Source organism: Podarcis bocagei (assembly GCF_964188305.1).
Source record: "Podarcis bocagei genome assembly, chromosome: 5".
In the NCBI taxonomy this organism is placed as follows: domain Eukaryota; kingdom Metazoa; phylum Chordata; class Lepidosauria; order Squamata; family Lacertidae; genus Podarcis; species Podarcis bocagei.
The window spans coordinates 6297642-6321228 of NC_138129.1; the positions used below are offsets into that span (position 1 = coordinate 6297642).

General features: G+C 41.7%; 1 protein-coding gene across 5 annotated transcripts in view; it reads left to right on the forward strand.

Annotated features, from left to right (window-relative positions):
- The window catches only part of RTEL1 (regulator of telomere elongation helicase 1), an 82825-nt gene that overhangs the window by 46498 nt on the left and 12740 nt on the right, over positions 1-23587 (forward strand). For 4 of the 5 annotated variants that reach the window (XM_081196014.1, XM_081196013.1, XM_081196016.1 and 1 more), the window contains 10 exons: positions 493-639; positions 1403-1518; positions 4340-4463; positions 11070-11217; positions 13974-14122; positions 15797-15892; positions 16908-17118; positions 18162-18299; positions 21679-21792; positions 22599-22844. In XM_081196014.1, the coding sequence (XP_081052140.1) occupies positions 493-639; positions 1403-1518; positions 4340-4463; positions 11070-11217; positions 13974-14122; positions 15797-15892; positions 16908-17118; positions 18162-18299; positions 21679-21792; positions 22599-22844 (1489 nt within the window). The remainder of the gene's footprint in view (positions 1-492; positions 640-1402; positions 1519-4339; positions 4464-11069; positions 11218-13973; positions 14123-15796; positions 15893-16907; positions 17119-18161; positions 18300-21678; positions 21793-22598; positions 22845-23587) is intronic. The other variant, XM_081196015.1, reaches the window with a different exon arrangement.

A 23587-nucleotide genomic window follows, 5' to 3' on the forward strand; every position in this document is an offset into this window, starting at 1 on the left:
TGGTTCGCCAGAAGCAGCTTAGTCATGCTGGCCACATGACCTGGAAGCTATATGCCGGCTCCCTCGGCCAATAAAGCGAGATGAGCGCCACAACCCCAGAGTCGGCCACGACTGGACCGAATGGTCAGGGGTACTTTTACCTTTACCTTACATTGCACTAGTATAGTCATGAAGTGGCCTTTAGACTGAGGCATCCAGAGAATTATATCATAGGCCTTGGCACCATCAAGCGGAGAGACACAGCTCAGATCTTAAGCACCCCCTGTTTGCAACCTTAAATTCCGGCAAGTAGGCACAGCAGCCTTGCAGCGCTGTGCTTGAGCTCATGCCCCTGCCAAGTGGCTCCTCTTCCAGAGATGACCTGGAGCCCCCAGAAACTCGGGAACCAACAGCTGAAGTTCGTTCGGGACCCTCAGGGGAGACTGGAGAAGCTGGAAGCGGAGCAGGAATTTGTCTCTGCCTGTTTTAGTGACAGACATCATCTGTTTTCAGGCCAGCGAAGGTTTGGACTTCACTGATAGGAATGGTCGAGGTGTCATCATCACAGGCCTTCCTTTCCCCCCTCGCATGGACCCAAAGGTCATTTTAAAGATGCAGTTCTTGGATGAGATGAGGTCAAAAGGTGCCGCTGGTGGTCAGGTAAGAAGGGAGCCCTCCCATTGATATTATGGATATTTGTCATCAAAGTGAGCCCTACCATTAGGCAGAGTGAGGCAGCCACCTCAGGCTGAAAGTTCTAGGGGGCAGGTAGCTGTGATGAGGTGTGGGGGAGCTAAACTGTGTGTGCTACATGGCATGCCCTGCTGCACCCCTTAACCTAGCTTGGGTCTGATCCATCACCAGTGCTGAAATAAAGACAAACTAACAGTCCAGCTGGAATGGAAATTGAGTGGGGCATCAAGTCCGTTGCTTCAGACAGCAAAGATTCTTGGTCTGACCCTGTTTGTCTCTGTTGTCATTGCAACTTTTCTCTGGAATTCAGTCCCAATTCCTTGGGCCACAGAAATATTTGCTGAAGGCTTCTAAAACTGGCTTGGTTATTTATGAGAGAATTCTCCATTGGCTGCTGTTTCTTAAGAATTTGTAGACAGTTTGCAAGTGGCAGAGTTAACCTTGTATTAATGCATATCTAAAAGGAATGTTGCAAACGTCTGAAGCACAATGCACAGTGTTATTAATCCAGGTAAATCTTCATGGCAAGGAGGGGCCAGCTGGCTGGGCCAGTGGGGTGTCCAGTTCCTCTTTCAGAAAAGAGGTGGTCCTAAGCTACAGAAACAGTGGGGAAGGGGAGAACCAGGGGACAGGCAGAAGGGCATTCTTTGCAGATGTGTTTTCAGGGCATCTCCTTAAAGGATGGTACTAATTTTGGTCTGGTGTTTGATACATTTTCTTTGACATTTAGTATTTATCCGGGAACAACTGGTACAAACAACAGGCTTCTCGTGCAGTGAACCAGGCCATTGGTAGAGTCATCCGGCATCGACAGGATTACGGCGCCATCTTCCTCTGTGACCACAGGTGACCTTCCTTCTTGCTTGGGTAGAATTCTCGTGTCCTCATCTCCGTCTACTTGAATTCTGTACCATCTGTGCCATCTCCTTGCTTTGCTACTGTGGAATAAGCCTTCAGAAAGTAGGAGAAAATGGACAGTTTTCCAAATGGAGGAATGTAGAAGGTGGAATCGCCCAAAGTTTCATATTGGGATCTGTGTTTTTAAATTAGTTCATAAACAAGCTAGAGCTAGGGGAGAGTGGTTAGGTGGCCATGTTTTCTGATGATACTAAATTGCTCGGGGTAGTTAGAACAAAAAGATTGTGATGAGCTCCAAAAGAACTCTCGAAATCAAGTGAATGGGCAGCAAATTGGCTCAATTGGTGCACCTCTCTGGTTTCCTTGCTTGCCTTGTTACCGTGTAATTCCAATGTAATGGGCCACCCTTGTGACCACCCTTGTGACTTCTTCTGAGCATGCTTGGTTCCCATTTTCAATCTGAGCTTGGATGGAAGAATGAGGATGGCTGTGCTGTTCAGATTTATTTGTTTCTAAAGTGTCTGTTCTTGGGGAAGGGTTGAGGGTGTTCAGGTCTTTTGTTAATGTTTTTGTTTATTCTAGGTTTTGTGTGGATTTTTGTGTTCACATTTTTTAAAAAAATTAATAAATTTTATATTTAAAAGATAGATGTTTAAATTACTTTAATAAAACAAAACAGCAGAATAAAAATATATACTTAAAAATTGTTACAGCAAAAAATAGTCTTGAGGCACCTCAAAGACTAACAAACATGGCAGAAGCCTTTTCTTTATTTTCGAGAAAAGGCAAGTCAGAGGTGACATGATACTGTAGAAGTGTGTAAAATTATGCACTGCATGCAAAAAGTGGATAGAAAAATGTTTTCCTCCTTTCATGTTACTAGAACTTGTGAACATTCAACAAAGCTGAATGTTGGACGATTCAGGAGAGACAATGAAACTACTTCTTCATGCAGTGCATAGTTCAGCTATGGAATTGGTTCCAACAGGAGGCAGTGATGGCCACCAACTTGGATGGCTTTGAAAGACAAACCTGTGGAGGTAAAGGCTACCTGGGGCTACCAGCCACAATGACTATTCTCTGCCTCCACAGTCAGAGGCAGTGTGCTCCTGAATACTGCAGGAGGGGGAAATGGTCTTATGCTCTGGTCCTGCTTTTGGACTTGCCTCAGAGCATCTGGTTGGCCACTCAGAGAACAGGATGCTGGACTGGACGAGCCGTAGGCCTGATTCAGCGGCCTCTTACTTTCTTAAGTGATATTTAAAAATAATAATGTGCAACCACAAGCCTGCAGGATGCAGCTGCGCCTGTGACTAGAACTAGGCAAATTAATGGGAGCAGCTATTCAGAGAAAGCTCTGAGTTGTTATTCTGGCCAGTGGAAAGGAAAACTGTTTACCCATGTATCCCTTGGTTCAAAACCAAAATAAAGAAAGAAATACGATCCAACCAAAATATTTCTCATGTGTTGCTAGACTGGGTTTCTAAATCCACATCAGTAGTCTTAGAATAATAATCCAAGTTAAACGTATTCTTTCGGGAGAAATTGCATCATCTTTTCGCGGCTTTCTTCGAAAACAGGAATGCTCTGACTGAGAACTGGGGGATTCTATCTCACCGCTTGCCACCATATGTGCAAAATGTGGGTTTTGTCCCACTGCAGTGACATCAAATGTGAAGAAAGGCACTAAACTGGAGTATGTGGTCCTTATAATTGCACTCCTATCATAAAGAGAGAAATAAATTTATCTCTGTAGTACACCATCTAAAATGGGGTATTAGGTTATCGGCATGGGATGCAAATAGATGGAGAATGGTTTATTCAAGACTTACTTACTCATGCTGCATATTAATATCTATTCCTATATGGTGTCTAAGGAACACCTCCCACGTTTAGAGGGGATGCCCACAAGCCTGGAGTTTCTGCTTGAGGGCCTAGGGAAGGCTTTCAACACTAAACCCCTTAAAAGTCAGGTTGTAGTATTCTCTGCTGTGGGAGAGTTGAATCTGTTTCAGGCCACTCCCATGTCGGCAGGGTGGTTCTAAGTAATCCTCTGGGAACGCACTATTTTTCTAAATGGAACCTGTAACTGGAAACTGAACGATTCCAGATGAGCTATTTGCAACTGGTGCTCTCTTCCTAGGAAAGGAATGGTTTATGAAACCAATCTATTCATAACAGCAGTGGCGAATTAAAAAGCAAATCTCATAAGCTGTATAGTTCAGTCAATCAATTAGACTCTTCGTAGGAATTGCAAAGGAGGCTGGCCTGATCCAGACATTGTGGAGGGGAGCCTGGTGATGAATCATAGAATCATAGAATCATAGAGTTGGAAGAGACCACAAGGGCCATCGAGTCCAACCCCCTGCCAAGCAGGAAACACCATCAGACTACTTTATCTCCCAAAGGTGGCAACCCCGCAAAAGGGGTTTTGGAGCTCTTAGCTAATTCATGTGTGATTTCTAGCCAGCACTTCAGTTGACTCCCTTATCCAGCACTTGCAATCCCACAGTGTTTTGCAACTTACCATTTAACATTTTGCTGTATGGAAGAATGAGACAAGTGTAAATGTAAGGATACTGTTTATCCTGTTCTGTTATTTTTGTGATGGGGATAAAATTATTATGGGGTGCTATACCCAAAGGTGTTTTCTTTTACCAATGGTTATCAGATGTTTCAGAGCACTTAGGCATCCAATTCCATCTTTCTTCTGGGTTGTTTTGGTGGGAAAGTGTTACAAACATTTCTAGGCATGTCCCGAAACTGTTTTTGACAGAGCTTACTAGTGTTCTTTCCCACTTTCCAACAGGTTCATGAATACAGATGCAATAGCCCAGTTGCCTTCCTGGGTCCGTCCTTACATCAAGATTTATGAAAAATTTGGGCATGCCGTCAGAGATGTGTCTCAGTTCTTCCGTTTTGCCCAGGAAACTGTAAGTTTCAAGCAACTGCAGGCGAAAGCTATTAGTCTGCAAAATGTCTGAGAGTTACCTTATGACTAGCATTCCAGAGACATAAGGCTGCCCAGCCAATTGTTCACAGACTGCTCTGGGATCTGATACACTTTGGGCTATATATATATACACACACACATATAACATATCATTTTCAACAATAATTAAACATACTTTTACATCTTATACAGTTTTTTTGACTTCCATCAATCACATCTGAAAATTTTCCAATCTGTTCACTTAATATACATTTCTTACTTTCACTATTACCTTTAAATCTCCTAACTAATATCTCTATTCTTTCTCTACTTTGCAATATTTCATATATTTCTCCTTACGAAACTTATTGTAGTCCTACTAGCGTAATTTGTTGGTTACAATTGCTCTTCATTTTTTTAAAAAAAAAATTTTATTGGTTTTACAAAAAAATTTTTTTAAACAATACAAACAAATAAAAAGACATACAAACATGTATAATTTCATAACCTTTTTTTCATATCCCTCACTTCTCGGACTCCCCCATACCTCCCCTTCCTGCATCCCAATTTCCAAAATTATTTCAGCAACTTCTAAATAATTTTATCAAATATATGTCTTCTTAATCTTTCCTTCAACTTAATCTTATGTCGCTGTAATCTCCCTTTCTTTCTCGAAACCTCGACATTTTAGCATTCATCAATTTTATAATAGTTCTTAAGATAGATTTTAAATTTCTTCCAATCTTCTTCCGCCGTCTCTTTCCCCTGATCACGGATTCTGCCAGTCATCTCAGCCAGTGTCATATAGTCCATCACTTTCATCTGCCATTCTTCCAGGGTGGGTAGATCTTGTGTCTTCCAATACTTTGTGATGAGTATTCTTGCTGCTGTCGTAGCATACATAAAGAACGTTCTATCTTTCTTTAACACCAATTGGCCGACAATGCCCAAGAGAAAGGCCTCTGGTTTCTTAGGGAAGGTACATTTGAGTACCTTTTTCATTTCATTATATATCATCTCCCAAAATGCCTTAATCTTCGGGCACCTTCAGTTTCTTTCAATTTCTCATGACTCTGTAACTTCAATTTATCTCCATCTTGTTCCAAGATTTCCCAATACTTTGGCCATTCGGCCTCCATATTGAACTTTTTCAACGCCTTAGCCTCCAAGGGTGACAACCATCTAGGGGTTTTGTTTTCCAACAGATCTTTATATCTTATCCACACATTATATAAAGCTTTTCTGACAATATGATTTTTAAAGGCCCTATGCACCTTAATTTTATCGTACCATAGATATGCATGCCAACCAAATGCATTATTAAAACCTTCCAAGTCCAAGATATCTGTATTCTCGAGGAGCATCCACTCTTTCAGCCAGCAAAACGCTGCTGCTTCATAGTACAATTTTAAGTCCGGCAGGGCAAATCCCCCTCTTTCTTTTGCATTCGTCAGTATTTTAAATTTTATTCTGGGCTTTTTGCCCTGCCAGACAAATTTCGAAATGTCCTTCTGCCACCTCTTGAAACAATCCATCTTGTCAAGAATTTGCAATGTTTGAAACAAAAATAACATTCTAGGCAATACATTCATCTTAATAACTGCAATTCGGCCTAGCATTGACAATTTCAAATTTGACCATATTTCTAGATCTTTTTTAATTTCTGACCAACATTTTTCATAGTTGTCTTTATACAAGTTCAAATTCTTAGATGTCAAATGAACCCCTAGGTATTTCACCTTCTTAACCACTGTCAAACCTGTTTCATTCTGGAACTTCTCCCTCTCCATGACTGTTAAATTTTTTTCCGGCTACTTGGCCAAATTCTTGAATTAACTCTAACACCCTTTTTGTACTAGTATCTGGCTCTTGTAGAGTAAGTACTAAATCATCTGCAAAGGCCCTTAACTTATAATGTTTAGTTCCGACCTGTACACCTTTAACCTGCTGGTCACCTCTAATCATATTTAGCAACACCTCCAGTACAGAGATAAAAAGTAATGGGGAAATTGGGCACCCCTGTCGTGTCCCTTTTTCTATTTTAAATTCTTCAGTTATCACATTATTTACAATCAACTTGGCTTTTTGTTCAGAGTATATAGCACCCATACCATTCTCAAATCCTTGGCCTACCCCCATCCCATGAAGATTCTTTTTCATAAAACTCCAAGAAATATTGTCAAAGGCTTTCTCCGCGTCCACAAAGATCAGAACTGCTTTAGTGTTTATATTCACCTCTAATAGTTCCAAAATATCTATTATGTTCCTCACGTTATCTGATAAATGCCTTTTTGGGAGAAAGCCTGCTTGGTCCTTATGAATCTTCTCCATCAACACTCTTTTCAATCTTTTTGCCAAAATGTCTGCAAAAATTTTGTAATCCACATTAAGTAATGATATTGGGCGGTAGTTCTTAAGTTGAGTCTTTTCAGTCTCTGTCTTTGGTATGAGTGTAATATACGCTTCTTTCCACGATTCTGGTGCCCTTTTCCCCTACAATTGCTCTTCAAATAGTTCGTATATTTCTTCCAATCTTCTGTAAATCTCTGGTCCCGCAGGTTTCGAATCCTTCCTGTCATTTTGTCTAATTCTGCATAGTCCATTAATTTTGTCTGCCATTCTTCTTTCGTCAGAATTTCTTCTTGCTTCCATTTCTGGGCTAACAATACTCTTGCTGGTGTTGTTGCATATAAGAACAATTTAACATCTTGTCTATTAATATCATCACTTATAATACCAAGTAAAAATGCTCCTGGTTTTTTTAAGAATGTATATTTCAACATCTTTTTCATCTCATAATATATCATTTCCCAGAAGTTTTTTGCTTTCTTAACATTCCCACCACATATGATAAAATGTTCCTTCTTTTTATTTACAACATTTATTATTTGTCTTATACATTTTAGTTAATTTCATGGGTGTAATATACCATCTATACATCATTTTCATCATACTCTCTTTCAAAGCATTACAAGCTGTAAATTTTATTCTTTCTTTCAACAACCTCTCCCATTCTTTAAGCTGTATGTTACATCCAAAATCTTTTGCCCAGTGTATCATCACCAATTTCACTTCCTCGTCTTTCAGGTGCCATTCCAACAGTATTTTATACATTTTAGACATTATTTTACATTCATTGTTTAATATTTCTATTTCAGATTTTGATTTTTTATCATCAAATCCTTTCTCCTTTAAATCCTCTTTATACGTTTCGTTGACTTGGCCATAGTTCATCTGGGATCTGATACGCTTTGGCTTAGCAGCATGCTGTTCATTTAGAACAGTCGGAAGAGGTGTAACACCCTAATGTACAAAGTAGCAAAAGGCTTCCCAATGTTGGCCAAACTTTTTACAAAGGAAGCTTTATGCTGCAGCTTTTTTTTCTCCAGGTGTACAAAATTGTACAGTTCCAAATATAGTGTGAAAATTGTATAGTTCCAAATATAGTGTGAACCTTGGACTGAATAAATATTGCATGCATCTGCAGAAATCTCTTGCTTCTTGAATTTTACATATGTAAAGTGGCTTAAGATCCTAATCTCTCACCGTTTTCTCACCATGTGAGAGAGATCACAATTATTTCTATTTTACAGATGAAAATACAGCACAGAGGGAGTTTCCAACAGCATCTTTTTGCTGCTCAGCTGTTTTGATCGGGTGCGGTGGGGGGGGGGGAGACCTATTAGCAAGTACAGCTATAGGATACACCATGTAGTTTTCTCTTTATTAGTTATTTTCTTTAGTCACTAGTTGTTGTTGTTTCTTTCCTTTAGTTATTCTGGCATAGCAGCTCTGTTATCAAATGGATCATACACTTTGATTTTAGTGCACTCCAAAAGACATACCCTCCCCCCCCCCAAAAAAAAGGTTTTAACTGTTCTATGGTGTTCATGCCTATCATGTCATATTAATTCTAGCCATCCGGCTTCTCATTTCACCAAAACAGAATGTTTTATTTATTTCATTTATATCCTCACCTTTTCCTGAAAAAAACTCAAGTTGACATTTGTGGTTATCTTCTTCACCCCACCCGGAGAAACAATTTCTTCACAACGGCCCTGTGAGATAGGTTAGGCGGAGAGAGTGTGTCAGTGAATTCCATGACTGAACACTGATTTGAAATTGGGTTTTGCCAGTCCTAGCCTAGAACCATTACAGCACAAGGACGTTCAGCACCAGCAGCACTTCCTATGAGCAGTCCTAATCTGGCTGCTTAGGGCCAAGCTAGACACAATGGCATGCACACCTTTTCTATTCAGGCACCTCTCCTTTTCTCATATAAATTGGGGGTGTGTATGTATTTTACATCAGATAAAACAGCCTTCATCAATCTCGCACCTTCTGAAAGCTTTGAACTACAACTTGCACCACAGTTCTGCCTTCTTGCTAGGATCAGCTTTTTCTCTCTTTTCCATCCTACTGCCTTGTCTTGGCACTGGGTCCAGAGCCCTCACGGCCTTCCCTGATCCAAATAGCATGAGGAGAACTGGATGTCATTAACATGCTGGTGACACCTTCTCCCCAAAGTTCTAATGACCGTTCCCAGTGGCTTCATATGAAATAGCATTGGGGAGTGAGAAGTGCAGCAGCTTATAGCATAACTGCCAGGAGGCCCAAAAGCACTCTCCCAGTTCTACGTTTTTGGACTCAGGCCCATAGCTAGGACCAGAACCACTGTAACACAGTGACCTCAGTTCCCATTCTACAGAACCATTCCAGGAGGATGCCATGGTCAATGGAATCAAAGGCTGCATAGCCCTCGAGAAGCAGGAGCAAGGTTGCACTCTCCCTGTCTCGCTCTCTGCAAAAGTCATCCATCAGTGCAACCAAGGCTATCTCAGACCCATGGCCAGGCCTGAACCTAGATTATGATGGATCTAAAACAATCCCCTTCTTCACTGCTTGTACTTTATCCCAATCTGGCTCACGTCCATTATTGGGGGTGGGGGGAAGCAAGGGGAGTTCCAACTCCCCTCCTATGCTTCTCCCTTTGATGGAAACAACACACACACACCCATCCACCCACTTTAGAGATGAACAGCCCAGCAGGCACCTGGCTAAACAAACACATTTGCCATCATTATGACTAGTTTCATCCTAATTCCCTGGGGTGCAACTGGGACTCATTCGCTATAAAACTTGTCTCAGGCATGAAGCACATTGTTCTGTAAATCTGTTCAGACAGCAGTTTTTAATTACAGCTAAAGTGAGGGGTACTAAGCGACTGTAGATGGACCTGTGGTCTGAGCTGATAGAAGGCAGCTTCTTATTCTCCTCCAACCAGATTCTGAGATGGCTGTCACCATCTTGCCCTGCCCTTGGCAAGAGAATGATGTAATGGGTAGATCTTGGAGTAACCTTTTCAGGATCAGAACTGCCAGGTTGTTAATTATATTAACTGTCCTGTTTTACATAATTTCACGCTATAGTCAGATGAGACGTGGTTCTTTGCTAAGGGTGTGTGTCTCCTAGACTAACCTTAGACTTTCTTACCAGTATAATTAGATGGGCCTCATCTCATCTTGGATGGGCCACATATGACTTGTGTCATGCCAGAGGCTCATCTATACCATGTGTCTTGACAGAGTCGTACAATCAACCCGTGCCACCTCATTACTGGTATCCCTTCTAGGCATTATCATAGTCCCACAGATGTATAGCCCATTTTCCACCTAAATCTAATATATTAACCATGTCATTTCTCAACACACTTCTCCATATTATGCTGTTGTGTCTTAACCTTCACTATTTTTACCATGTTTTTAAATTAAAGTATGGTTTAACATGAACGAGCAATTTGCTATTATTGTACACTGCTCTAAAGTCCCACAGTGTTTCTACCAGACTCTTCTCTTCAGCATATTGGGAAGAAACAAATCAGAGGCTGGCTTGTTACATGCAAACCTGTGCTCATGGTTTCTTCATTTGCTCACAGACCCATGATGGTTACCCAGCATCCTTGGCTTACCTCCATGGTTTGTAAAGAGGCAGACACATAATGGCAAGCCATCCTCTCATTTGTTTACTCCTTGGCGAAGTGATGAAGTAAGAAGTGTTGCTCATTCATATTAAACCGTAGTTTAATTTAAACGAAGGCTTTAAGCAGGGCTTGTGAGCACAGTGCCCATGGGTGGGATGGTGCTCTAGAGATGGTGCTCCCTGGTGCCCACAAAGCCTCTGAGCGCCACTCACCCCACTCATTGTTCCCCTGGTCATGAGCTGTTGCCTTTTTCTCCCTTGAAAAGTACATAGAGCTGGAGGAGGAAGTTGGAAGAGTGATGGTCTTTCTCACTTCCTCTTTCAGGTCTATGGCTCAGATTAATTCCACTGGGTATGATTTTTACCCAGATCCCTTGGAAAAGCAAAGGTTTTTTGTGTGCACTTTCTGTCTCCTGCGGACGAAGGAGGGAGGGGAGAAGGGAACAAAGTGGGTGGTGCCTGCAGCACTTGCTCAAAAATGCAAAGGCCTAAAAAGGTTGGTGACTCCAGTTTTAAAGTAACGTAGAGGCTGTAGAGTTCAAGTCATAATATTTAGGCAGGGTCTTAAGATGTTGGAAGTTGAGCGTTTTACATTTTTTCTTGCGTAATGCTTCCAATTTCTGTGCAGGTGCCTCCTCCCCCACTTCGAGACCCCTCTTGCACCACCACTGGAGAAGGCAGCCCTACAACTTCGGCTTCATGTGAGAAGCTCCTTTCAGTGACCAAAGCCAGTAACACGGACAACCATGTTCCTAGTTTGAAAAGGAAGAGGATTGGTAAGCGGTTGCCTTTTCCTGTTGTGCAAAATAGGCACTGGAATAATCTCACCTCAGAATCTTAAAAAGGCAAGGTGTGCTGAGGTCATAAAATGTCAGCCAAACGAGCTAGGGAAAGTTGAAACACTGAATATTTGTCTGAAGGCAGTTCTGGCATGGGGGAGGGCAAACAAGCCAAGGCTTGCGAATTGCTGCTGTTAGATAAGACTTCTCATGTAGATAGAAGCTTGTAGCATGTATGGGTATTTTCCAGGACTTGGTATTATTTATGGAACTGCAGGTGACATCAGTGGCTAGGAGTACCTCTTCCCATCTTCATTTTGTTCAGCAGCAGTGTTTAGAGAAAACAGACGTGGCCTGAATTACACATGCCTTGGTTGCATCTTGGGTAGATTACAGCAACACACTTTCGTTGGGCTGCCTCTAAAGACAGTATTTATATCTCACCTTTTAGACTAAAACCCTCACAAGGCAGCTTACAGCAGCCACAGCAATTAATAATAGTATGACAGACAATAAAACACAGAAAACAAAATCAGTGCATCAAAAATTAAAGTAGCAACAACTAAAACATGAAGCCAGATAAAGGCATCATTGAAAAGCAAAGTGGAATTAGAAAGTTAATTAAGGAACCTTCTTTAATGTCACCAATGAAGGGCCCATAAATAACTACTAGCGGAGGGAATTCCACAAAAGTAGGGCCACCACTGAAAAGACCCTATCCCTTGTATGTGATAAACTGATGCTGTTTAGTGATAGGCTAGAAAGAAGGGCCTTTGAAGCCAATATCAGGACCCAGTCAGGTATAATATGGGCACAGATTTTCCTTCAGGTAGTCCTATGCCAAATTAAAACAATGTAATTTAAAACAAATCAGAAGTAAATGAGGTATCTAGAGCCAAACATATAGGAACAGACCATACCAAAATAAAACATAATAAATTAATATCACAAAGTATTAATATCCAAGTAACACAAATGGATTTACATACTTCTGTACTTTATTAGCATTTGAGATCAGTTCCAGCTTAATTATTACTTCCCCTGCAGCTGTGGTTTCCTTAAAGGAAGTCAGTATGAACCCATTAAAAATGTTAATCACTTGTGTTCTCACAAAAGGTGGTTTCCATGTATTTAAGACCAGCGTCAGCATTTAGTCAAATATACCAAATGCACCAGAATGATTTGAATGGGGAGAGCCTCTAGATTTACCATATTTAACAATACTCAAAAGTCCTCTATGCAGTCATATATTATTCAGCTGTCTCTTTTGAAAACTTCTGCAGGAACATAATCTTTACCATAACAACAAAACTTTCCCTAAAGCTTAATATATACATGCTTTGCTTTTAGTCCCAGATTTTTGTTTCATTTCCTTGTCCATGGATGGAGAGGGCATCTTTCTGACACTTTAGTGGACTGAATCTTGCTGCCAAGTCCTTCAAACTTCTCCTTTATTGTTTGTTTAACTTTCAGACTGCCCTTCATCCTGAAGGATACCAGGGTGGTGCACAAATAAATGCACATTAAAAATAATGATGATGATGATGATAAACACTTTTAAATACCCCTTATCTGCCCAGTTGATCACTGCACTCTGAAAGTGAGGACTCCCTGAATTACCATCTTATCAGGTTTCCTTATCAGGAAATCCCTTCTGCACAATTTGGGAATCTGCTCATTAGTGTTATGGCATCTGCACTTTGGAATTCCCTCCCTATTATTATTTCAACTTATACACCGCCCTATACCCGAAGGTCTCAGGTTCACAAGAAGACCACAACTTATAAAATCAAACCAAAAGCAGTAACCCAATAACTCCCCCTCCAAAAAAATCCACATTCTAAAAGGTTGTTGGATGAATATTAGGCACCCTCTCTGTTGTTGTTTTCAGTGAGATCTCCAGGCTGATAGTTGATAGACTGATGGACATTTTTTGGGGATTGAAACCGGGAAAGGGGGGGTGAGAGTTTTGGAATCCAAAGGGTGTATAATTATATGTTGTCTTTCTGTTATTTTGTTTTGTAATTAATATAAAAATTGGGAAATTTGTGGAAGGGAATTTGGGTCGACCTTAGAAAAGGGTGTAAAGAATGAGTATCGTTGTTTAAATTGAGGTCTATAAGTTAAAATTGGTTAATTAAGATGAATTAAGTATAATAATAATAAGGTAAAAGTTGGGGATAAGAACTTGCTGAGCTAACTATTGAAATTGGAATACAAGAAGGGGAGGTGTGGGGAAGTCAGGGAAAGATGTTAAGAAAAAAAGGATCCGAAACTATACTTGTTATTTGTGTTGTGTTTGTTTGTGTTTCTGTGTTTGTTTAAAAATTTGTGAAACTTTAATAAAAATGTATATAAAAAAAAACAAAAAAAACCAGTGTCTACTGAAAACCTTCCTCTTTCAACAAGCTTTTTAAGTGGGGATACTTCCTAGTCTGCAGCTGTATTATAATTTTTTGTAAGATCTTTTTATTGTTTGCTTGTTGCTCACATGCTCAGAACATTTTGGCCCCAGCTGAATTTGAAAATAGACTTCTTGCTGGTCATGCTTTTAAAGTGGAGGATGCTTACCTTCCAGAGACAGAAATTGGTATAAATTTTAGGATTCTTCTCATTTTATTCTGAACATCTAAACTGGATATACTCTTCTTTTTACTTCTCCTCCTGTCTCAAACTGATCTAACCCTGAGCAGAGAAAAATGAGTTGGGACATTCAGAATCTAGTTACTTACAGGCTGTGTATCTTGTCTCAGATAATGGAGTGGCCAACCTGTGTGTAGAGTATGACCAAAGGCCGTCCACCTCACAAAGACAACCTGGTAGCCTCTTGGCTGCACTGGAGTGCAATGAAAAGAACCGCGGAGAGGCAGGTGAGGAAGACAGCTTGCCAGGAGAGGAACAGGTATGAGAGCACAGTTTGAATTTCTAGTCCCTGATTTCTCCCCACCCTCTCCCCAAACAGGTAATAGACTAGTGTGCTTCTGTTAGGCAGAGATCTCGGGCTACAGAGGTGTCACTCAAGCACCACTTTTTACATGCTACAGTGAACACTACGAGTACACCTGGGTGTACAGGTGTGTGCCTAAGATTCCCATGAGCCAGGGCTTCTCAGTTTTCTTCAGAGCCTGCATATTTCTTGTTTATTATCTCTTGACAAACAGTATTTTTTTGTTTTACTGTCATAGACAGAGTCATATAACAGCACTATATTGTTGGAATGAGGTGTGTCTATTCAGTTTTCTCAGATTCTTAGATTCTCAGGTCAAAGCCAGCTCTTCTAGACAAGGCACTTGAGGTCCATTTATTGGCTCTCCTGTCTCTTTAATTTGTAAAGGTAAAAAAAGCAGGCAGGGAGATAATTCATAGCATAGTGCTGGAGGAAGGGCAGGGGTTAATCCTTTCCCCATTCGCTGTTTTCCAGATAGAAATTGCCTGTGTGATTTGACCCACTGGGGAGAACTTAAGCATATCCATGTGTTTTCTCTAAAAGGGTGTTTTCCCACTCAAGGAGTGGGGTGAGCAGGGTGTAAAAAAAACCCAAAACACATCCAGTATTATGGTTGCAATCTGAATCTTCCTCACCACACATTCACTTATCCCTTAGTTACTTAGGACCCTCATACCTATGGGACTGCCTCTCCTGGTATGCCCCGCGGAGGACCTTAAGGTCCATAAATAACAACACTTTGGAGGTCCCGAGCCTCAAGGAGGTTAGATTGGTCTCAACTAGGGCCAGGGCCTTTTCAGCACTGGCCCTGACGTGGTGGAACGCTCTGTCACAAGAGACTAGGGCCCTGCTGGATTTAACATCTTTCGGCAGGGCCTCCAAGATGGAGCTGTTCCGCCTGGCCTTCGGCTTGGACTCACTCTGACCCCTTATATGGGATTTGGTATATAAATTTTTTCTTGGCTTTTTTGCTGGCCCATGTAGGACCAGCATGGTTAGCTGGCTCAAGTGAATATCTGATGTTTCGTCCCTTTAATGGTCTTGATTTATGGGCTACTACTAAAATGAGGCTGCATTTTAAGCTGTATTTTAATTAACTGTTTGTTTGTTTGTTTGTTTGTTTGTTTGTTTGTTTGTTGTTGCTGTTGTTTTTCAGTTACGTTTTATTGCAATTCATATTTGGTCTTACTATTAAATCACACTACTTGATAGTATTGGCTCTGAGTTGACCTGATTTTTTTCAAATGTTAGCAGCCTATTTTTTATTTCTGTCTCTGTTGAACTCCCACCCACCCCCTGACCCACCTTGAATGTGAGGTTACTGGGAGATGCAGAAGAGATTGACCATAGCTTTGAAGTGCTAACATTACTTTCCAGTCAGGAAACCCCACATTTCTAAACGTTGGCTTGCTTTTCCGCCACATCTCCAGGACAATGACTTCCCTTTGTTTCTCCATTAAGTGGGTGTCTTCCCAGAAATGTGAACATCCTTTCATGCGCGGCATACCTAGTCAGAGCAAAGATTGTTTTGTGTTCTTGAACATTGCTGGGAGGGCAAGCCCAGCCTTCAGTGCGGAATTCTTCTGAAAGAGAGGGAGGAGATTGCATTAACACTGTTAACATTTACAGGCAAAACGTTTGTCAACTCTTTCCCTTCGACATGAGAAGAAGCTCATGGATGAGCAGAAAGGAGGCAGGAAGAAAATCAAGATAGTCAGCAATCCGGTATGTTTCAAGGAGTCAGCGAGCTTTACGAGAAATCAGATAATAGGAGAAAGATGAGAGACCCCCTTGAAGCCAAATGCAGGTGTTATTGCTCAGTCCTCAAATGCTTCATTGTTCAAAAAGCACAGGTGGCCTCTTAAAAATGGTGATCTCTAAAAGCCAAAATGTAGATGAGTCACTTGGGGAAACCTTTGGCATAAAGGTTTCGGTTAGTAGTGGGAAACTATTTCCATCCCAAAAGCCACATTCTTCGGCAGCCTTTCAGGGGCCTCATGCCAGTGTTAGGTGGGGCCAAGTGCTAAACCAGGCACAGTGTTGCATGGAGCTGTTACCTTTGCATGGTAGGTTCCATTCCAGCCATGCAGAAGTCAGAGGTTTACACACACACACACACACACACACACCCTCTCCATCCTCCTTCCACGCAAACGAGTCATTCCAGGCAGGCAGGTGGGCGAAGTCACTCAAGGAGGGCATGGCATGTGGGACCAGTGGGACCCACGGAGGGTCATGGGCCACATTTGGTACCCAGGCTTCTAGTTTCTCACCCCTGGTTTATTTCCTGAAGCTCATCTCCTAAAACCTTTTGTTTCCACAAACCTTCCCAGGCATTTAATTATAACATGCAATGTACCATTGTTTTTAAATTGTCGCTCTTGTTTGTAATTTAAAAACTAGACATGACCTTGTTTTTTAATCCTCCCTTTGTTGATATTTTTAATGAATTTGCTGGTGTTTTTATACTGCAGGTATTTTTAATTACTATTTTAGATTTCCCTGTGTAGAACAAAGAAGAAAACTGCTTAGAGGTTTTCTATCAATTAAATGGTATATACACTTAGTTAAATAAAATAAAACAATTCCATCTCCCCTTCGTTGCTTCGGAAAAGGGAGAACTCTTCTTCCCTAATCATTTGTTACAAGGAAGAAATTGGGTCCGGAGAAGTGTGTGCAAAAAAGAGCTTGCTTGCGGATTGTGCTTACTTAAATCTCTCTCTCTTTTTTTCAATTTCAGCAGGCTGGCAAAGCCCAAGACCTCTCAGAGACTAAAACTGCCAGGGCTGCAGCTTTCATTGCAACCGTGAAGCAGACTTTGAGCCAGCTGAATTTTAACACGTTCTCAAGGGCTCTGCAGCAGTACAAAACCACAAATGACTTCAGTACTATGTTGTGCCAGATGAGTTCACTTTTCGTGGAAGACCAGAAAAAACATGTCCTATTGCGAGGTATTGTGGCCCCTGGACATCTCTTCTGGGCACCTGCTGGTTTTCATGCACAAATTATTATGGTTAATGAAAGGTCTTCTGCAAAGTGCAATGCAGGAGACATAACCTGTGTGCTGGTTGCACTTTTTAATTATCCTTTTATTGTTATTCCTTCTGCTGTGCAAACAGGTAATGTTGGCTGTTTTGATCGTCTCGCTGAAGAAATCCATTTGGATTTGCGATTGTGTATCTGTGATACTGGAAAAACAAGCAGTTTCCTCGCTTAACCCTGACTCTTTTAGGATGCAGATGCACGTTCTTTCTGCTTGGTTATATAGGGGAGGGGGAAATAGTCCCAATAAGTTTTGTGATCTAAAGCAGACACAAGGAGACATCAGAAGGGGGGAAATGGAGGTATTGGGACAACGCGGGATAGACACCTTGGAATAATATCAATCAGAATAAAATAATCAGGCCAATGGCCTAACCCTTTTGTCCATGTGTTATTAGAAGATGTGGTGGTGGCCACTGGCTTGGATGCTTTTAAAAGGCGATTGGACAAATTCATGGTTGGAGGAGGGTGGTCTTTCAAAAGCTAACAGTTGTGATAACTAGATGGAAGCTCCAGGTTCAGATGTGGCACGCCTCCAGATAGCAAAGCAGGGAGAGGAGGGACGATGAGGGAGCTCTTGCCTTTATGGGCTTCCCAGAAGCATCTGTCCGGCCACAGCTGGAAATGAAGAAATGCAGGACAAGACAGAGTGACCCTTGGCTCTAATCCAGCAGGGCTTTCCTTTTGAAGATGGTTTTGAAAGAAATTTGGTAATAGCGGCAGTTCCCCATCACTTGTCAGAACTTGAATAGACTGTAACATGAGCTATGGAACGTTAATCTCAAGGTGGCAAGCCGCCTTTTGTCAATGTGCTACTGTTGTTCCCCGAAAATACTTTGGAACAGGCAGGTGGGGGTGACAAATTTCTAGGAACGTATTGATGCCTTCCTGAACAAAGCACCTTTTCAGTGTTTGATTCTGTGAACTTACCCTTCCTTCTTTTCTATGCAAGAATTTTACCAGTTTGTCCGGCCGCAGCACAAAAAGCAGTTTGACGAAGCTTGCTGTTCCCTGACGGGAGTGGGCTGTGGCTACAAACCTGAGCACAGCCTGAAGCTGGAGGAGAGGTTGCGGCTGGCCAAGAACCAAGGTGAGAACAGCCTTACCTTTGAGGAGTTGGCAGCCCTCTGAGAGTTCCTGCCTCTCTGTATGTTCTCAGTCAGGATCAGGGAGGGATTCTTGTCTTTAGAATGCTTGCATCATTGCTCTGTCATCCCAGGTTGCTGCCCATCTGATCATTAAGTCCTTAAAGATCCTAGTGACTGAAGGAAAGAGCTGGGGTCGAGGAATAACTTCTAAGCCACAGCCTCTGAGCAGCCTTGGCCGTTACCTCCATTGCTGCTAGAGTAGCCTAACAGCTGAAGGGGCAAGTCTGTTCTTATTTAATGACCCAGAGCCAGGTCTTCATAAGTTCACTCTCATAGCCATACATACTGGAGTTGCCAGTTGGAATGCTCCAGTTACAGATAGATAGCCGTGTTGGTCTGCCATAGTCAAAATAAAAAAATTCCTTCCAGTAGCACCTTAAAGACCAACTAAGTTAGTTCTTGGTATGAGCTTTCGTGTGCATGCACACTTCTTCAGATACACTGAAGCAGAAGTTGCCAGATCCTTCTATATAGTGAGAAGGTGGGGAGGGGTATTACTCAGAAGGGTGGTGGGAATGGGAGATTGGCAGATAGCTGAGATGAGCCTGTTGACGACTCTTAACGACTGCAATAGGTCTTACAGGAAAAGGCAAGGGGTGAGAAGGTGAAAAATGGCTTAGTCATGTATAATGAGATAAGAATCCAATGTCTTTGTTCAGACCAGGTCTCTCCATGGTTTTAAGTTTGGTAATGAGTTGCAATTCAGCAGCTTCTCTTTCCAGTCTATTTCTGAAATTGGAATGCTGTTCACTTAGGATTGCAGGAAGCTGCCTTACACCTAATTCACCTAGCTCAGTGTTCCCTGCACTGACTGCCAGCAGCTCTCTGGGGTTTCAGGAATTGAACCCGGAACCTTTTGCAAGCAAAGCATGTGCCCTGCTAACAAGCTACTTCAAATTCTAAAATCCTTTATTAGGCATAGCAGACCACACATTATCAAACAGACACCGTATACAAATTGTGCAAAATACGAGCGCAGCATAACAAGGTTTGTCCCAGTCAGATCTTTAACTCCAAAGGAAATCAATTTGCATAAATAATACAATACAACACTACCACATCACCAATCAATTAAGAGAACCACTAAATCTCTTTATAATGGCCCAGTCTTTCTACATGGACAGCACTCAAAAATTCAGCCACTATTAAAGTAATTTGATCATTCCTGTCCAAAAGCAGGTCCTGAACCGTTGGTATCATAGAATTCAGCGTATTGAGTTGTAAGGCCTCGAATAATTGTCTTCTGGCATAAATGCGAAAATCACAAGAAAAGAAAATATGCTCCAAAGTATCAGGTTCCTGTTTACTACATTTGCAGAGACGCTCTGATTCTGGGAGAGCTAAATATCTTCCTTTCACTATCATTGAGGGAAACATATTAAACTGCCAACAAGCTATGGCAGCTTCTTTGGAAGAAGTGCTAAAGACCCTCAGTGCCCGTGCCGTTGCTAGAAGAAGCTTATGCCTGCATGGTTAGTGGATATAACGTAGGAACAACCTGGCAGCACCGTCCTCCTTGAGTCCTAACCATTTTGTGGAAGCTGTCAATCAGGGACAGGTAACCTGTGATCCTCTAGATCTTGTTGGATTTCCAACTCCTAGCCAGCGTAGCCAGTAATTTAGCTCCTTCCTATAAGTCCTAGCCAAGGATAAAAGCCTTCTTAGTAATAAGTCTGGGGTGCACCCTACATATTCCATTTAGGGGCTGTATTCAGTTATTCCTAACCTGGTAGGACCTTGCATTGCATCATGGGTTTCTTAACTCTGTGAGAGTTTCTTCCTTAACAAAGGACAGGTTTCTAGAGCAGCAAACACGGAAATCATCTCTCTCCACTTTCTCTGCGCCATGCATAACTTTAAAAATCTTGATTATATCCTCCTTTGCTTGCCTTTTTTTCAAAACTAAAAATCCCCAGATGTTGTAACCTGGCCTTTTAAGGGAGTTGCTCCAGCTTGCAAGAGGAAGAAAATCACCCCGTGTCAATTTGACTTCAAATGTTTCCCTAAAAGTAATTAAAATATTATATAAACCCATGGTCCCACTGGTTTCCTACCTGGACCCTGAACTGAACTTTCCAGTCTCTTACTAAAGCTCCATTTGGCTCATTAGACCAAAGTTCTATTGAATTTCCCTCCTAGAATATCATTCTCCACCCAGAACTATCCTCTGCTGGGTGGATAGCACACTTGGTTAGACTAGAGCCTGGTGCTGATAACACCAAGGTTGCAGGTTCGATCCCCGTCAGGGTCAGCTGCACATTCCTGCCTTGCAGGGGGTTTGGATTACATGATCCTCAGGGTCTCTTCCAACTTCATGATTTGCGGTATTTTGGATGTGTCCAAAATACCATAAATCAGTGACTAATATATGATATGTCAGTGACTAAGATGCTCTTGTGTTTCATTCCCTAATCTAGCTTTTCTGTGGTGAATCCAGTCTTTCATAGACCTCAAGACCTCTCCTTTGCACTGATAGGAAATACTCCCACAAAAAATCTGTTGCATACTCAATATTATACTGATATTATATTGGCTCTGCCAGACCATTTCAGCATACTAGTTCTGTTTTTTGTTCTCTAAATGAGTATGTCTTGCTCAGACCTAATTGAGGAGGCTTACTGCAACCATGACCAAGTGCCATTTTGGAGCACTGCTACCTCAGCAGCCTTGCGGTGCTGAATAGTGTACCTCAAAGGTCATCTAGCAATGCAGGAATCTCAACTAAAGCATCCATGACAGATGACCACCCAACTTCGCCTAAAATCATCCAATGAAGGAGAGTCCACCACCTTCCAAGGGAATCCGTTCCACTGTTGAACATCTCTTACCATCAGAAAGTTCTTCCTGATGTTTCATTGAAATTGAAGCCATGGGTTCAGGTCCTACCCTTGGGAGCAAGCAAGAACAATTGAAGATGGCTATCAAGTCTTCTCTTTTCCAGGCCAAACATATGCAGCTCTCTCAGCCCAGTCCGATAGCCTTGCCATGCCACTGGAAAACTACCCTTCAGATAGGCACCAATTGTACTTCTTATTGTACACCACTTTGGTATTGTTTTAATGAGATACGGTATATATGGCATACAACTATGTGGTATATTTTAAATAAAAATGGTCAGAATTGGCCTCCCTTAGGAAGAAGTTGTTATTCTGTTCATTCTTCCTATTGTTCGGGAAAGGGATTTTCCTGTCATTTTAGGATTAAGAATAAGGTTACATTGCAATGACTTCGTTGGACTTCCTTTCTTTTGTTCTTAAAGTACTCTCAAGACTTCCCACCTTCATTCAAGCAATTTTTGTATCTCGTTCTCTTTGATATTAGAGAAGAAATGTGATGAGAAAACCACCTTTTCAGATGGTTCAACTGGGCAGCTGAACACGGAGCAGCATTTGAATAAAGGAGGTTCCCACCTAACTTTTGGGTCGGACGGTGCAGGTATGCTTCCTGTAAAGAAATGCATAAAGTATGTTAATGGCAGGAGCAATAAAACTTGATTTTACTTCCTGTATGTCAATGAAAGTAAAGAAAGAAAAGTGGTCCCTTGAGTCAAACCTTCACACGTTCATTGGGCTGATATTAAGATCACGAGATTGCACACAAACTCTCCCCCCCCCCCGCATCGAACAACCCTATGTTTTTAATTTTACAATTGTAATGATTTTTTTTTTACTTAGTTGTATTTTAATGGCTTCTAACGCAATCATGAGATGTTTGGGGTTTGTTGTGAAAGGCAGCAAATAAAACAGGGATGGGGAACTTGTGGTCCTCCAGATATTGTAGTTCAGCAACTCCCAGCATCCCTGACCACTGGCCATGTTGGCAGGTTGGATGAGAATTTGATTCCCACAACTTCTGGAGAACCAGAGGCTCACTAACCCCAATATCAGGGTTAAGATTAAATAAATCTGTGAGTCACTTTTGACTCATTGAGTTAGTTTTGACTCACACATGATTTGCGTACCCTGTACATGTTAAATTTCTTTTTTGTTATCATTTTTCAGCATTGCACATCCATCACTAAGGAGGAAACTTTTCCTATGGCTTACATCAGTGTGTATTAAGAGATGTTGGGCAGTACGCAAATAAATTGCTGTGCTAGCAAAACAGGATCCCACCTCCTCCCAAAAGGGGGGAAACCCCAAAAACCCTAACAAGGAACATTCTTAACTTTGCTTTATCCATTTCAGACGCCTACATTTAGGATCCTGTCCTTATGTGACTTGCCTTGTGCTTTTTAACAGGAGGAAACAGTGCCTGTGTGACTGCTGAGCCCTCCAAAAAAATGCCCAGCTCCCTAAAGGAGAGCCGTAACCAAATAATCCGATCAGCCTACCTGAGTGACCTCAAGGTGGCTCTGGACCAAAGCAGCTTCAGCAGTTTCTTTTCAGCACTGTCAGCATACAAGAAGACTGATGACTACGATGCCATGGTGTCTGTGGTTGCAGCCCTCACCACAGAGAAGCCAGAACATTTCCATCTGCTACAAAGCAAGTATCTGCCTGATTGTTTCTCAGAGTGTCTTGCTGCCCGCAGAACTCTGCTCTTTCCACCCACATGTTACTAAGCCTGTTCCTCAGTGTGGTGGGGCAGTGAGTTCAGTTGCCATCACTGACAAGCTGCGCGACACCCGTGGCTGAACTTCTTTATGGCACATCAGTATCAGATACGGATGGGGGAGAAATTTGCATTTTGATCCGAATTTATTTCATTTGAAAAGGTTTGTGGATTGAAACACATCTAGGCTTTGAAATTCACCTTTCCAACCAGAAGCATGCTGGAAAATACATAGGTTAAGGGCAATAGTTCATATACAGCGAAGGCGCCTACTTTGATATCAGCAAGCAGGGAGTTCCAAAGTGTGGGTGCCGCCACACTAAATAATCGAGTTCTTACAAATGCAGGTATTCATTTGGATAGACAACAGTTCCGCTAATAAGCTCATCAACCTCCAAGGAGGTAAAAGATTAAGTACCGTGCGGAAGAGGCACTCTGTCTTTTCATCTCACTAGATTACTTTAGAAGCACCTTTACACTCAGACAAGTTGACTCAACAGGCCAGCTCTGGATCTTGTACAGTCATCCTTGGCACTAGACATATTTAACCAGAAAACTGCAAGGCTTCAGACTTATCATAGTTGACCTCTGTAGGTCTAAGACAATCATGCAATATTCCAAACTGGTTCCCAAGAGGATTTCCCCAGCATGTGTTTTTCGGGAGGCAGACAAGAAT